Below are 16678 nucleotides of genomic sequence, written 5' to 3' on the forward strand. Positions count from 1 at the left end.
GAAATGTTGGCCTTCCTAGTGCTGATAGGAATAATTAGCTACAGAAGCACTGAGCTGTCATGTCACGGTGGATGGGTGTCCTGAGCATGCTGGCCTGCAGGTAGCTTTCTTTTTCCACTGGTTTGGCAGTTATTGATCCCAGCCATTTGTACCAGGGCTCATATGGTCACTGCATTTGTTCATATATGCCCTCCTTCGGGCAGCATGACCAGCACACCCAGGGAAAGCTCATTGTGGGAGAATAACCTGGAGTACAAAGACCTCCTGCCCTGACATGTGGCATCCTCCAGCTGCTGGTGGGATCACAAACCTGTCTGATAGGAGCTAGGGAAAAATGCACAACCTACATCTCTGCCTCTATAGACCTGCTTATGAGCCTCAGGTGTGTATGTAACAGCCTCTGCTCTTCTTAAGGGGCCAAAACTGTTCTGAAATGACTTCTGGGGCAGAAGGAACAGTGGTGAAAGTGTGTCTCTGGCCTGTGAGCAGGACAACCATTGCCCCTTCCTGCTGCCAGCCCAGCTGGGTGGTGTAACCCTCTCCTTGGCTCCCTGCTTGCATCTCAGCTAAAAGCCCGTCTCAGCATGTGGGGGAGGAAAGATTTATTTTTTCTCTTACATGAGTGAACTGGTTCTGAGATGCTGAATTCTTCCTCCTGCCTCAAATTTCCTGTGTGACATGGAGTACAGTAGTTAACAACTTGAGAGTTCAGTTTTCCAGCTGTAATGTTTTCCTTTCTTCTGACAAATGTTACAGAAATAGATTCTGTAGTACAAACAAAGCATCACACCACTGCAATGAATGGGAGTGAGGGGGGCAGATTTTGTAAGTTCTGAGAGATAATAAATTTTTTTTTATAACTATACCTCTTGAAAAGTATTTTTTCATTAATTAAATTCTTGAGTCTTGTAATTTTTGGTCATTGATGCAATTTTTTTGGGTTAGCAATTTGTTCAGCTGTGAATCATTTTGCCTGTTCTGACCTTCCTTTGGAGACATCTATTTCTGACCTCATGAACAATGCCTTGGGTGAGACATGAGAACCTGATAGATTGTGATGATGTCTTCACAGTTGCCCACTGCTCCTGATATGACATGTGGATGCGTGTGTTCATGTCACAGTGTTTATCAAAACCTTTGTCTATGACTCAAATTAAGAGACAGATACTTGGTTTTGACTTTTATTTCAAAATAGCTCTGCAGAGTGAAGATGAAACATGGATATTGGGACTGAGAGAAAAATGGTTAAAGTAGAGCTGTGTTGGTATGATGCCTTTGTTGTTTTGAAGACTATTTTTTCATTAACTACAGCACGAGCCTGCACATGGGAAGCTGGTTTCCTTTTCGTGTCATCATCTTCATGCAGAGTTGAGAAATTAAACTTATCAGGGGCATTAACCTCCAGTAAACTGCATTGACCCAGCTACTGTGAGTGTTTGAAGAAAGGCAGCTTTATGCTCTCATTTCATAACATCCTATGGAAGTTAGAAATAAAAAGTTGCTTCTAAAAAATCTGATTTGGTTAGGGAAACAATATGAGCACTTTGTTTTGTGAAGATGACAGAAACACAGGAGACTTTGGCCTGGTTGTGCTGTGCTCTGTCAGTGACGGCTATAATCATTCACTTGATTGGCTCAGCAGGACTATTTATCTCCAGGTATTTCCCCACTGGTCAATAGAAGCATCTTAATAAGTGATTTTTTGAAATCAGATAAAAATGTTTTCTTCCACTGCTCACTTTTTGTTTGCAGCTGGTATCTCAGAATGGTCGTATGACTGCAATCACCATGTAAACAACTCATCTTTATACAGCTGGCTTGTATCTCCACTGGAGATACTGCAGCAGACACATGACAGTCTTTAACACTATTACTTCACTGGATTTTTATTTAAAGAAAGGCAAGTGTCACATAGGGTTTGCCTTCATGTAGCCTATTACAGAGAGTCTGTATGTAGTGTCTGTAAAACCACCTAGCTCTAGAGAGGTGTGTCTGTGAATGTAAATGACATGGGCAATGCCTCTGTTTAAGTGAATGACTTATAATACAGGCAAGACAACACTTTCCAAGGGGTTATGATTACTTCACAGATCAACAGTAGTCTAAAACTAGGTCCCTGATCATGCAAGCGTCCTTGTGGTTAAGGGAATCCCTACTAGATGCGCTGTAAGGTGCATGAGGGCTTGTAGGGTCAGAGCCTCAGTTTGCCATAGCTCTGCCTCATATAAAGTAATTAGAGCTTGTCTCTTGGTTGATTTTTTATGAAATAATAAAAGTAGCCTGATTATAAAAGCTTCTAGCATCCTGTGGCTAGGTTTTTAGTGCCCACATACTTACAAGCCTATTGGCATTATTACACAGGCACCTTTAAATTGTGACCTCAAGTCACTTTCAATAATCTAACTTCCTTTAGAGTTTTAAGTTATTTGTATTCAGATTTTTCTCATGTAGCAATGAATTGAGGACTCCTTCCAATGTACTTTTGAAACTATAAAATGAAATCCCCTGAATGCCTGCTAAGCTTAATAGAAAACTGTAAGAGGTCAAAAATATTATTTAAGTAAATAAAATACACTGAATGTAAAAAGCAAGCAGACAGATTTTGGATGCTGAAAGTTAAATTGCCATGGCTGATGTTATTGAAGTGATTCTGCACAGCTTGCTAATGACTAGGTCATTAAGGTTAACGTGTTAATGAAACTTAAAAATTGAGAAAGCCATCATGAATGAAATATGGGCTCCCTTCTCTCACGCAAAAACTTTTGGTTTAGGTAGTGTATGTCCAGCTCCAGAGCAAACTAACCTCTGTACAAATAAAGATGGCAGAATGTGATTCTATAAAGGCTGTGTTCCAAGAAAATGCCTACATTACACTAAAACAGATGAAGGTGGGATGCAGTATTTCTACAAATCATGTCCCATACATGTTATTGCTGATGAACTCCAAAATCATTCTCCAAAATGCTGCTTGTAAATGTTTTCTGAACTCTAAGTCTGACATTGATAAACGTGGTAAACCTTGGATGCTCTTCAATGAGCTGACTCAGCAACCTGGCAAGCTCATCCCATCTCCATGGGCTAGATCCCCTTCAGTAACAGTGCAGCAAAAACATTTATAAGTGGACACTTTGACCTAGGCTGAAAACCCTATAGCACTCAGCAATTAAACAGGAAGAAACACAAGTTTAGAAAACAATTTTATTAGACAAATTATTTAGACAAATTATACACAGAAAGCTCTGCCACTTGTAACTGAGGCCTCCAAAAAGTGTTTTGTGTATCTGTATAATAGGCAACACATCAAAATAGGCCTATTTTAAATATCGTACATGGTTAACAGGTTTTTTAATAGCTAAAATCACTGCAACATCTGGTATGTCCCTATGTAGCTTGTTGGAAAGAAATTTTCTCTTTTTTTTCTTTTTTTTTTCTTTTTTTTTTTTTTTTTACTCAGAAGTGTGGATGAGTTCATGAATGTTACAAGGGGGAAGCAAGTTGTGCATGCTTTTAGACACTTGCTACCCTGGAAACAAAATGGCCTTTTGCACGATAAGAATTCGTTCTGCCTTACACAGTAGACAATATTTGAAGATTTAGTACAAAAAACAGTGACAGTACAAGATGCTCCCCCAGAACAGAATTAGCATCAAAATAGAATAGATCTGAAGAATATACCTTTTAATTTATCCTAAAGCAAATCACATAGGCTGATTCCTATTAATCCTAGCCAAAGAATGAGTTAGATTAAAATAAGTGTATGGTTGCATTTAAAAGAAAACCAAACCAAAAAACTCACAGGATAAACTGCTTGCTTTCTACTTAACCGCATTTTTAGTTTTAAGGATTACAAATTGAAAGCTCTTCCTACATTTCTAACAGGTAACAGTGTTACTTAAAAAAGCTGGTGCCAAGGTGGGCACTGGTTTTGCTCTCACTGCTGTTCTTTTTCTTACTCTATACAGTTGGCACTAATGTAAAAATACATAGCTCCTCTAAACCTAACTTAACATAGAAAGGGTTAAAATGAGCGCCTGTTCATATTTTTTTTTCCTTAGAACAATACATGATTATAATTAAGGCCACATCTGTATATCTCAAGGGCTTATTTTTTTTTCTCTACTAACACCATTATTGTATTGATCAACTGTACTGACTTGGAAAAGGATTTATTAACCTTTGATCTATGTTTAACTTCTCTAGAGCTATATTAGTTGTTCATGAACATGGTATACCTAAGAGAGAGTTCCATTTGTCTAATTAATTAAAAGGAAAATTATTAAGATTAACCTTATAGAATGCTCAATAGCCAATGCAAAACCTAACCAAAGGAGTTACATCTAGGTACAAATGTTAAATTGCCCTGGATGTTCTAATAAAAAAGTATAAAATATGCTCTGTTGGCAAACAATGCAAGTCAGAATAACATTAAAGCAACCCGTCTTTTCTAAATGAAAAGACACCCTGCACTGTACATCTCTCCTGTATACAACACATTTTTACTAAAGCTTTATTAAATGAATTGCAATAGCAACGGCTGCCATTTTATAGCTATATATACATGTATATATATATACACATACCTTTGTGTATATATGTATATATATATATGTATGAGATACTAATTTATTTAACACAACAGAGGCTTCTGCCATATGATACAGTTTACTGTACATAAGAAAAACTTTTAACACTGTACAATCACATAAAGGTCATATGCACTGTTGCAGTGCAAAAGTAGATTTAACTGTAGTCTTTACTGGCATAGTAATGGCTTTTTGTAATCCTACAAAATTGCATTCTTATATTATGGGGCCTGAATGATCTTTTAACTTCATTTGTTTTCCATTCTTTTTTTTTTCTTCTTTTGTCTTTTTGCCTTTTTTTTTTAAATTTTTTCCATTTTTTGAACTGCAGGGTTTGCCTTTGGTCCACAGTTAAAAGGACACACAGCAGTGGAGCGCTGACCGGATGCAGCAGAGTACATGAAAAATACTTAAGTTATTGCAATTATAGTAAAAAAAGGTGGTGGGGGAGGAGGAGCAAATGCCCTTCTGTAAAGTAATCCTCAGGGTTTTTCTATGCATGAATCGCTGCACATTTCCTATATTTAAAGTATATGAAAAGCCTGAAGTAACCAAAACCTAACGCAGTGATAAACCAAAGAATAAGTGATTCAAGTAGTAAAGAGAATAAGGGGAGACAGAAGAGACCAGACTGAGGAAGCAGAGAAGAGGAGGAAGAAGAGTTGCTACTAATAATTCTGATTCTTAAATAAAATAAAGGAAAAAAACCCCAAACAACCCAAACAGAAAATAACCCTCAAACAAATAAAAAAAACCCCAAACCACAACCCTCAAAACCAAAAAATAAGGAAAAGAAGAAAGGTTACATCCATGTTAGTCCCACAATATTACAGCTGCTCCTTGCAAAGGGAGTCCTAAATAAGAAACAGTGAAGAAACTTGTTCTGGTGCTCAGATGGAGGTGCCTCGGTCTGGGTCACTACCAATATTCAGACCCAAAGTAGGAGTTGGTTGGTAAGGGATAGATGACATTGTTTTGATGGGGCTTCTGAAAAAGCCACCGTTGGGTGCCCTGTGCCTGAAAGGGCCAGTTCGGTGCTCGGGCACACTGCCGAAGGAGAAACCCGAAGCGGCTTTAGCAGACAGAGTGCGGCTCAGAGTCTGGATCTGCTCTGGTATGAAGGTGGTTGTGGTGATGTGAGTGTTTCTGAAGTCACTGATTTGCTCCAGTGCCTGACGTGTGGGTAAAGTGTCAATGTCCAGCGGGGTCAAGTCAATCGATGAGGTGGAGAACTGTTTATGGGGACTGTCGTCGTCTGTGCAGAGGCTGTTCACACGCCTGTGGAGGTGCTCCAGGTCGATCTCCTTGTCGTCCTGGGGAATGAGAAAAACAACAGGCACCACTCACCACCGCCGTTTGTGCTGGATTGAAGTTTCACAGGGTGATCAGAACGGCTCGGGAAGCACAATGCACAATTAACTAGAGCTGGCTGTTGGCTCACAGTGTCTCTGAATGTCACCAGCAAACACCCCATCACCTGAAGCCAGGGGGGTGAAGCCAAACCAAGGCAGACCCTTACACCACAGCTACCTTCAAACCCTGTATTCAAACAAAAAAAACCTTAAAGCACCACTGGCAGATTTTCAGGAAAAGCCAGGTTTGGAGCTAGGTGGGTTAGACTAGCAACAGCTGAATAACAGTAAACTGCATAATCTCAAATGCCTGGAATGATGCCAGTTCTTCAACTCCACAAGGAGAACTAAATTTGGATGTCAACATGGGAGGCTCTGAGGGATCAGGTTGTCATCTTTGTCATCCTCTCAGGGTTCAAGGAAGGGCTAGAAACATCTCAGGTTCCTTATTGCCTTTATAATGTAAATTGCGGTATAGAAAAGCTGAACATACAGAGGAAAAATCCAAGTGCTGGTGACTCATTGACATCACACAGAAAGGAGTACACCAGCCGATTTTAAATTACAATGCCAACAGAGGGATTAATTATCTTCTTACCTACAAAGAAGCAGTTCCATCTATTCTGATGGAATTATACTTTTGTGGGTGAGAAGGCGGCCTGATTATTTATCATAATATATCATCGCTCCTCTTACCTCTGTCCCTTTTCCTTCTCAAATCTCTCCTCCCAGAGAACTCAATTAAACAGGTTTGTTTGTTATAATTGAGAATTTAAATGAACAGAAGTTAAAAAAGAGGAGAAAATCCCAGGTGACCCAATAAATCATCTGTATTGTACATACATATTTCTACTTAACTGCAAAGCTTAATTGAAAGCAGCATTAAGTATACACGTACAGGGGTATTCCCTCAGTCTAGGTAGCACAGCTCATTCAGAACAAAAATCAATTTCAACTAACCTTAAAATTTACCTTAATCTCTGTGAAATTTACTGGCTCTTCCAGGCCACTAGAAATATCTCACTCTCTAGGACCTCACAGAGGATAATTAGGCAGCCGATAGATGTGCACTGATGACTTCCAGCCTTGATTACTGAAATTCAATGACTGGCTTGATCCAGAGCTCCCTGAATCAATGGCAAAACTCCTAGTATACCGAATGGGCTTGAGATCCCTCCTTTGTCTAGGAATGAAGTCAAGCACTCTGAAAAAGTCCACACCTAGAATAAACTGCAGGTGTTCATCTACTTAGCAAAATGGATCACTGAACATTTCCACTGGTACCACGCCGAACACAGAGCCCAACTGGACCAAGGAGACTGAGAGGCCAGCTCCTCTCTGGGATTTTACCCTCCAAAGGCAAGGACAGGGAGGCAAACCAGGGGAAAAGGGGCAGGGAACAGGGCATCAGGGATCTCCCAGGGACTGGATGATCACTGACCACAGAGGCTTTGGTTTGAGCTCATCACAGGAAGGAAAAAATGCAGTGCTCATTTCTCGGACTTAGCTTTCCGTCTATAGTTTATTCACATGTGACATAGACATGGATGCACATAACAACCACACAGGTGACATCAAATCCAAACGCATTCACCAAACGCTCTCTCCTAAAAAATTTGGAGCTGCATATGGATGCAGGAGAAGTGGGGCCACATCAGAAAGCTAAAGAAATATACAGAGGCTCCATTAGCACGTGCAAGTCATGACTATGTCTCTGAGGGACAGTCCTAAATATTTTTCTCTTTTTTTTTCTGTTTTGCTTGGGTTTTGTTTGTTTGTTTTTAATTTTGAAAAAAAAACATACAAACACTTTGTAATTTAAAATGCCAATTGGGAAAAGATTGGAATTTCACAATTTCTGAGCCTCTACAAGTTACTTAAAATAGTCCTCTTTCTTTTACAGAGATGCATTTGGGGCTAGGGTCAGACCAGTGAAAATATATAAGCGGTGATACTCTCCCATGCTTAGCCCACAACCCAATCTCCACCCAACTGATACACCAAAATGAGACCCACTCACAGTAAGATTGTGCATATCTCCATAATATGATCTTTCCTCTTCTCTCTTGTGTGATCAGTAGTGAAATATTCAGCAGTTTTCACATTTAAATTATCATCAGGCTTCAGAGTCAACATCCCATTGAGATTACTGGGGCGGTTCATACTTCTCTCAGAGCTACTGTTTAAGGCTGTCTGCAGACTCAGGCAGACATCATTGAATGGGTTACTTCTGGCACGCGACCGAAATGTTATCTTCGCAACCATAAGACAATTTTTTTCAGTATAAATGCTTGCATTCTGGAGCACAAGATGGCAGCCACCAAGGAAAAAGGGTTGGCTTGCTGACCACAAAGTGGCCCAATCTGACCCCCGATTCTGGACTAGTGGCCTGGAAGAGCCAATGGATTTCATGGAAGCTAAAATGAATTTTAAGAAAGTTAGTTAAGATGTTTTTCTTGCTGAATGACCCCCACATCCAGGATAATGGGGACATTCAGCACATACGTCCATGTTAAACTCAGTTTTGAGCCAAGCTTTTCAATTTAGCATTGAGATGCAATTTTAAATGCTAAACTAATGACCATATAGCAAAGATCAAGGAGGCCAAATTATACCATTTGTGGAAAGTATACACTTGAATTTCTCAGCATTTTAAAATTGAAATAGAAATTTTTTAGTTGTATAAAATATCTGTGCATTTTTTTTGTTTTCCTTTGTTATTGATTTTCATGTTTTGCATCAGATAAATATGAAGTATGAAGTTCTGAAAGTTTGGATGAACAACAATCAAGTAAATTTTAGGTTTTTAAAATAATTTACCAGTTGAAACTATATGGTTTCCACTCCCGAGAAACCCAATTTAAAGACTAGAGATTCCTTTTTTTTTTTCCTTTTAATAATGGTCCGGTCCAGATCTTGAACAAAAAAAAAAAAAAAAAAAAAAGCTTGGGAATTAAAACAGGCAAGAAAAGATTAAACGTATTTTAACATCAGTGCCAATGCTGTCTAATTAGGTAGGGTAATTAATCCTTCCCTAATATACAGCATTAGATTAGCAGGAATAAACACAATGGAGAAACTGCAGAGAAAGCAAGACCACTGCACACAAATTAACAGCAATACCCCACAAGCTACACAGATGTGCCTAAGCTACACAGACAGAAAAGCTATATTTGACAGTGTGCCATTAAAGCTCATATTTGGGTTCAGCTTTGGGTGTTGCTGCCAGGTTTATTTTAATAAATTGTTTTGTCCCTGATTTTTTTTAGCATTTTGTAGATGTAAATACTTAATTATAAAGGTAAGAAATTTGGTATAAAGTTGCATAAGGCTCAGATGGCTGGTAAAAGGACAGGTAGGTTACCACAGGAAGGAAAGCATTACACATGCAGGTGTAGAAGCAAACTCATCTCAGATGTAAAATAACATATCTCCCTGTGGCCTCTGTCCAAGATTTTCTGAAACAAGTCTGTAGTAGATTTCAGAAATAAACCTGAAAAATCTAATGCAGCCTTACTTCCCTGGACTTCAGATGCAATAACGAGAACTGAAGTTCATGGAAGTCTCAAGAGGTCAGTATTTCTGAAAATGGGGACAAGACTGAGCCATTGAGCTTAGGGGATATATTTTTCAAGAAGTAACCAAGAAACCTGGTGAGAATTAGCTGTGACCAATGGGAATAATGAACCAAATATTGATGTATTAATAATGTACTATTCTACAAGTAACAGTTGTGTTTTACTCAGAATAGTTGCATATTTATACATCATCAACATACATTTATTTCCATTCAAAGAATTTATTTCTAGAAAGAATAGCTAAAAAGGTTTTGGGGAACATAATTTATCTTAAAAAATCAGGAAGCTAACGAAGTATCTCAAAATTTGATTCCCCACCCTCTCTAGTGCTATAAAGTCAAGGCAGCAATATTTAGGGTGCATGAAAATTCCCCAGGAGAAATGGAGGGTCTAATACCTCTTTTGATGGAACCCGGGAGCCTTTCCTTTTATTCCACCACGTTTCCAACATTGCAATGAAACAGGATAGGACAATCCCTGCAGCGAGGATGCAGAAAACACCTGCAAAACTTTTTATGTCCAGGGCACCTCCTTTCTGTTTGGTATCCACAGATGAGTAAAGATCACACTGACCGTTCTTCGGCCACCACTTATGCTTCAGTATGTCCATGTCGCCATTCTGCTGCAGCTCCAAAATCCTGGAGGAGAAAAGCACAGAAGTCAGTGGTTACAGCGGGGCAGTGGACAGCGATACCTGAGAGTGTGAGGATGGAATCTGACTACTTGCAACTTTTCCCATATGTCTTGGAAAGCCAAGAAGCTGATGAACCCAGACAGACTGATTTAGCCAGAAAAGAAAGCTTGAATATGGGGTTGCCTGTTAGACTGAGCACATAGATATCCATGTTCTACTCCAGATACAGGAAAGCACACGACTCTTGTTTTCTTTTAACAACCTTAATGAAAAGGCTTTACTTCATATACCGTATTTTCTTAATTGGCTTTCACTACAGACTATGTCAGTAGACTTTTGTAGTGCATTATTTATTTGACAATATCTTGCATTTTAATCACTGGAGAAGAGACATTTCAATTAAACCCCCCTCCCAAATCAGAAGGAAAATACAGTCCAGATGGATCACAAATTACACTTTATTGATCCTAATTGATCTAAATTGATCCTTAACAGGTTACCTACTTGCTGCTTTGGAGAGAGAGAGAGAACAAAGCCATCTTATTACAGCCAGTGGTGACCTAAACTAATCTTGCTTAACGTAAGAATGTGACCTGATGATAAGTGATTCCACAGGAAGGTTCCTTGCTGTGGAATTCACTTGTCCTTGGACCTACATATCCAGCCCATGAAGATTTACTGGGCAGCTTGCAAGGACAATGCATTTAACTAGACTTCCTGTGGGATGAGCAGTTTGAGAAATGAGAATTTTATTTGTAAGAAGATTTTCATATTTAGTTCATTTATTCCTGAGGAGAGTGTTTTTTTAAAAACATCCAGAAATGACTAGAGTAACAGCTGGGTGTCTCTGGTTATCCAAAATAAAAAATTCAATGATCAGATCTAAAAAGAATAAAACAGAGGGAATGTTTTCCTTCATATAATAAATTTGTTTTTCATTTCAGTGTTGGAAGACAAACAATTACTTGTGCAATCATTTGACACAGCATGCAAAGAAATCCAAGTGCACACAAACCAGCAGAGGTCTGGGATGTTGCTGCCAGAGACTGTACTGCATCAGAGGGGGAAGAAAAGCTGTCCTACTGTCTCAGGGCTACCCTAACAGCTCAGTGGAGTGGTTGGTCTACATCATCAACCTCGAAAGGGAGTTTGAATGCACCTTGGAAGCACAGAGCAACTGCTCTATACAGAATTTACTCAGTCTCCCATGCTGCTTGAATAGGTAGTCGTGTCAATGAAGACACCTAATTTTCTATGGCACACCCAAATGACCATATATTTATGCTGTGGTCCTACCAGGAATGGGAGACCTGACAAAGCCACCAGTGGCTGAAATCTCAGCACAGCTCTGGAGTGAGCTTCCACTTCCTACCTAGTAGTACAGCTGGTGGCTGAGATCCTCACCTGTTCAGAGGGGAACTGCTTGTTCACTTCTGTGCTGTACCAAAGGGAACAGTGCCTTCAAGGAACAGATCACAGGCAATACACACGTCCTTGGAGATGCCAGAATCACCTTGTTCGTATAGCTTTGTGTTTATAAGAAGTGGGACAAATTCTGTGCAGTGCCTGCTGACACTACATTGCTGAAGGTCCAGCCCTGGAGAGGGGCAAACAAGGTCACAGTTGCCTGGGCTATATTTTGAATTCTCCCAAACTCAGAGCCAACTTGGGGAAACCTCATCCTGAAGCTTCCTGAGGCAGCAGGGATGTGTCAAGGGTGGGAGAATTCTCCGTTCTGTTACAAGAGACAGAGTAGCTGTTATGAGACATCCATGTTTGGAGGAGCTTTGGAGGCATGTGGACCATACACAGGAGTGCTGTCATTGCTGCCTACAGCTGCCTATTGGGAGTGTGTAGAGAAGCTGAAGCTCACCCAGTGACAGGAACAGATGCAACTGGGATAAACTAGAAGATAAGAAATTCCAACTAGATAAGAGAAGAATGGGAGAGGTCAAACACTGGAACAGAGAATTTATGGCATCACCACCCTTGGCAGCATTCAAAGACCCACTGGGAAAGACCCAGAGCAAACAGACCTAACTGGACCTGCTCTGATCAGAGGGTTGGACTGGAGATCAGATTACTGCTCTGCAACTGCAAACACAGTCCATACGCTACCCTCTATCATGGCATACAATCCTTACAGAAAGAACTCACCATAATCCTGGTTCCTGCTGCCCTAGAACCCTGTAATAGGATTTAGGTGAGCATTTTGCCCAGATATGCCAGTCTGACAGGTTAGCAGGAGCAGATAGTAAGCACAAACAGAACCTTTTCGTATAAGTTCTTGTGGAATAACAGTAGATTAATTTTCAGTGCCTAATCCAAACATATGTGGTTTTATATTTAGGAATTACTGTACTATCTACACAAGGCACTAACAGAGGAACATCCATGGGGCTTATTTCTTCCAGCAGTGGCTGTAATCCCTGAGCAGGACTATTTTCTCTGTTTTATTCAGTCAGGAATAGAATGAACCATCCAAATGATTGCTCTATTCTCATTAATTAAATGATTCTTCACTTGTCAGTATAATTCTTGATTACACAAGACATCTTTTTAACAAAAGACATTTGCATAAAAACACTGAGCTTTGGCTTGTTCCTTAATGGAGATTTATTCCTAATTGTACTCCTGGTAATTATTGGCAATTTTCTTTATGGATGTAACATATAGTTCAATTATTTAAAGGAAAACATAAAAAAAGCAGCAGAAACCAGCTATAGTAATGGTATCATTACACAGAAAAGCTTGAGAAGTCAAAAGCTTATAATGAAGCCTTGTAAAACTGCAGCTTAAAGCAGATGTTGAGGGATAAAATATATATCAACAGAAATGATAAGAGCACGAATATCTAACTCTATTAATGTGATGCAGAGAACAAGGAAGATCATACTTCTCTTAGACTTCGCAAACACTTTGTTCTGGAATTCACCTGTCTGCAGAACTAAAATAATAGTTAACATACTAAGAAGATTTAACACTTCTGACCTGTTCCTAGTTATGAAACTTCCTATTTTAGTAGCTCATTTTCATAAACAAAAATTGTACTTTAATGAAAATGCCAGGAAAAACACAGGAGGATGGGAGGATAGCACACGAGTACTGCTATCCGTGCATGCTGCAAGAGCCTCCCACACGATGGCACTCTTTCCATAAAAATATGTGGTTTTGCCGCAGCTCCTGGTGGGTGCCCTGATACACTCTAATCAGATGTACCTGTTGGGTGGCAGACACTACAATCACTTTGATATTTGATTTTCAAATTTAATAAATGACTAAAGTAATAATGCATTAACTAAATGCTCTGAATGATAATGATGTTCTAATGCTATAATTCCAGCAAGTGCCTCTTTTTCCAAGTCCCAGATGTTTAAAACTGAACTTTTTCCTCGAGAGACTTGGCTCCTTTGAGCCTGCTGTATTGGTGCAGAGTAGTATTGCAACACATAAGCCAGTAGAAAGAGTGGTGGAAAGTATTAAGTAGGGGGCAGGAGTTCCTGCTGTTTTGAAATACCATTGTCTCAAAAGGCTTACAAAAGAAGCCTATATATTGAAATAATCTGATTTGTCCAAAAAATACCATGACCTCTAAAACTTGCTTATGGATAGAGTGCAGATCTTAATATATTTTTCTTTAGCAGGCTAATGTTAGAGTAACATTTTTCAAGGCAATGACGTAAATTTATCGAGCTGCACAAAAGAAAATATCTGCATGCAGTTTAATGGATTTGGCTCTGAATTCACAGTGCCAAGTGATGTCTAGAGGATAGAAACAGAGAAAACTAAACTGCCTGTGGTTTCTAAATCTAACAGGGATGTGAACAAATCCTACTGAATCAATGGGAATAGGGCTGGATTCCACTCAGTAACTACATACTTCACTGCTGGCAGTGAAATGGAATTACTCCTCCAAAATACCCACAGATAAAAAGCCCCCAACTTAATATGATAGCAAGGTGTCACAAATGCTACACAATTGAGACTTCTGTGACAACACTTTTTTCAATGTAATTTTATTCTGAGCTATCAGTAGTGAGCAAAAGATATGACAGGACACTTACAATGATATCAGAAATGCCAATGCATGTTCTGGGATGTCAGAGGTTACTAAATATCAGCTTCCTGCACCAGGAACACGTTATCCAGAGGGATAACTTCACCATTGTCACTGATGGGGAAGAGGAGATGGTGAGGTGGTATTCTGTCCCTAGTCAGAAGATCAGGGTGCAGCAGAGAGCAGATGTGCAGAGTTGTGTGAAGAATGCCCACTGTCGAAAGGGGGAGAAAAAGAAAAAAGAAAAAAGAAAAAAAAGAAAAAAAAAAAGAAAAAAAAAGAACAAAAGAAGTGGCTATACTGGTATACCTTAGTGGGCTGTGCCTTGGAGGTCTGAGCCAAGGTCCCAGGCCTTCTGCTTGCTCGCAGGGGGTTCCTGGGAAACTGTTGTGGATTGCATTTGGGAGCACTTGGTACTTGCAGATGGGGCCAGGTGGTTACAAGACCTCTAGTAGCTTCTGCAGTGGTTAGCCAAGAGTCAAATTCCTCAGGCAAAACCTCTTCACTGGAGTTTTTCTAACAAAAATCTGGTATAAAGTTTTTGCAGAATTTGGTTCTACTCTTCAAATAAGATATAAAACTAAGCTGATTTGTAAGTATCCTTCAGTTATCAAAGTAGACAGGTAGGAACCCAAAAGGAGAATTTGTGTTTTGTTTTTTTTTTTTTTTTTATTTCAGTGAAGCAACTGCCTAATCTTTCTTATTCACTGCAATAACTGGAGTGATGCCAACTCCTTTTGTATCTCCCATTGCATCTCCCAGAGCAAGCTTTAGGTTTTGGCAAAGCAGCTTTCACCAGTGCCACCTGGATGGCTGGCTTAGGGTTTTGGTGCCAGAGAGGAATGGCTGCTGCCCAGCCTGGCTTGCTGCCTCCTGACAGGGAAAGAGGCAGTCCCAGACATGGGGAAGGAAATGGGAAATAAGAATGGAGACAGGTAAGTAGTAGACTCTTGGGGTCCTTTCCATCTCCTCCCCCACCAGTGGCACCTCATCATCTCACTGAGACCTGGTGAGTTTTCATATTTTGCCCTTATCCTTGAGGCCTCGAGGGAGACACATGTTGATGCTCAAAGCCTTGACTTTTATGCTGTAAATCATGTTTGCATCATATTTCAGCCAGGAAAAGCATGTGTGGGAAAGTGTAGGACAGAAGTCATTGTTCCCACGTGAAAGAAAGAGGGGAGCAGTGCCAGTGCCTGCTCCTGGGTGGACTGAGGTGATGCTAGGAGAGCTTGCAAGATGAGCCAAACACCCAGAGGCAGAGAGATCATTGCTATTCCAGTCCTTTCTTCAACTACAGATCTTGATATCTGTGAGAATTTTTGGATTTGAAGAGACTGTTTTCTGTGTGTGGATTTTTTTTAAGCCAGCTTTTTAATGAGCTGCCAATCACAGGCTCCATGAGAGGAAATTTTTCGTGCCAGCCAAATGCTGCCAGATTAGACGAAGCGGTGCTCCCTCTCCACCCATTCCCACCACTTAACCCAGCAAAAGAGTGCCCTTGGGTCCAGCTGCAAAGCCTGTTTTATGGCAGAGACTCCAAGCAGATTTAAACCCAACTAGCTTGTGGCCCATGAAGGCAGGCAGGTGGTCGTCTTCTGATCTGCCCTTCAGCAGTGCTCAGCATCACAGTGCTGTCACTAGGAAGTCAGTGCACAGAAACAAGGATAAGCATCTCACCTTCTAGAGACAGAAGAAACAGCAGTAAACCAGAAGATGCTGTTCAGCATTAAGGATTTGCATATCAAACAATATTAAAAGAGAGAAAGCAGTTGACCTGTTTTGCTCAGCAACAAACCATTAGCTTCCAAAGATGCAGCACTCATGACTCAGATCCCATAAATTAGTATCACTTTGTTCAATTTAGTGAACTTCTTACTTAAATCTTTTTGAACTTACATGGACACTCTTTCAAATACAGAGGGCTAACCTTAAATGAAATGGCATCTGCAGTAATAAGAAATGAGATATTAACTCTATTATATGACTAGTGGAATTTTATGAGGACAGCTCTACAATAATTTTTTTCAAGCTGCACAGCTTTGCTGAGTACATACTAACAATTCAGAAACCTAGATAAAGATGAAAATCAAGTTATTAAAGATCTTCTGCTTACTTTTTATATCGAAAAATAGAGGTGAGCTTTACTGGTTTTTCATTGTGAAGAACTTTTCTGCTCAGGAGAAAGCAGCAATAAAAGTATTAGTACCTATTTATAAATCCCAAATGACAAGAGAACATCTACAGACAGCTGCATAAATATCATGAGTTCATTAAGCTCAGTGCTGTTATGGTAAACACCAAATTAATTCATTATGGTGAGTCACGGTACACCGCCAACCTTATTAAAACAAAGAAATGTACTTTCAAGGTACATTGGTTCCCGTACACTACCCATATTCCAGTCCTCTTTTAGAAAATTACTTGAGAAATGATACTTACTAAGCTTTATAAAAAATTCAGTACTTCATGGC

General features: G+C 39.7%; 1 protein-coding gene across 2 annotated transcripts in view; it reads right to left on the reverse strand.

Moving 5' to 3' along the window:
- Nucleotides 1–4839: 4839 nt before the first annotated feature.
- Nucleotides 4840–16678, reverse strand: part of GRID2 (glutamate ionotropic receptor delta type subunit 2) — a 693976-nt gene continuing 682137 nt past the window's right edge. For both annotated transcript variants that reach the window (XM_027635943.1, XM_027635941.1), the window contains 2 exons: nt 9911–10151; nt 4840–5896 (listed from right to left, as the gene is read on the reverse strand). In XM_027635943.1, coding sequence (XP_027491744.1) covers nt 5474–5896; nt 9911–10151 — 664 coding nt within the window. In that variant the 3' untranslated portion in view covers nt 4840–5473. The remainder of the gene's footprint in view (nt 5897–9910; nt 10152–16678) is intronic.

Source organism: Corapipo altera, unplaced genomic scaffold (genome assembly GCF_003945725.1).
Source record: "Corapipo altera isolate COAL_440 unplaced genomic scaffold, ASM394572v1 22b, whole genome shotgun sequence".
In the NCBI taxonomy this organism is placed as follows: Eukaryota; Metazoa; Chordata; class Aves; order Passeriformes; family Pipridae; genus Corapipo; species Corapipo altera.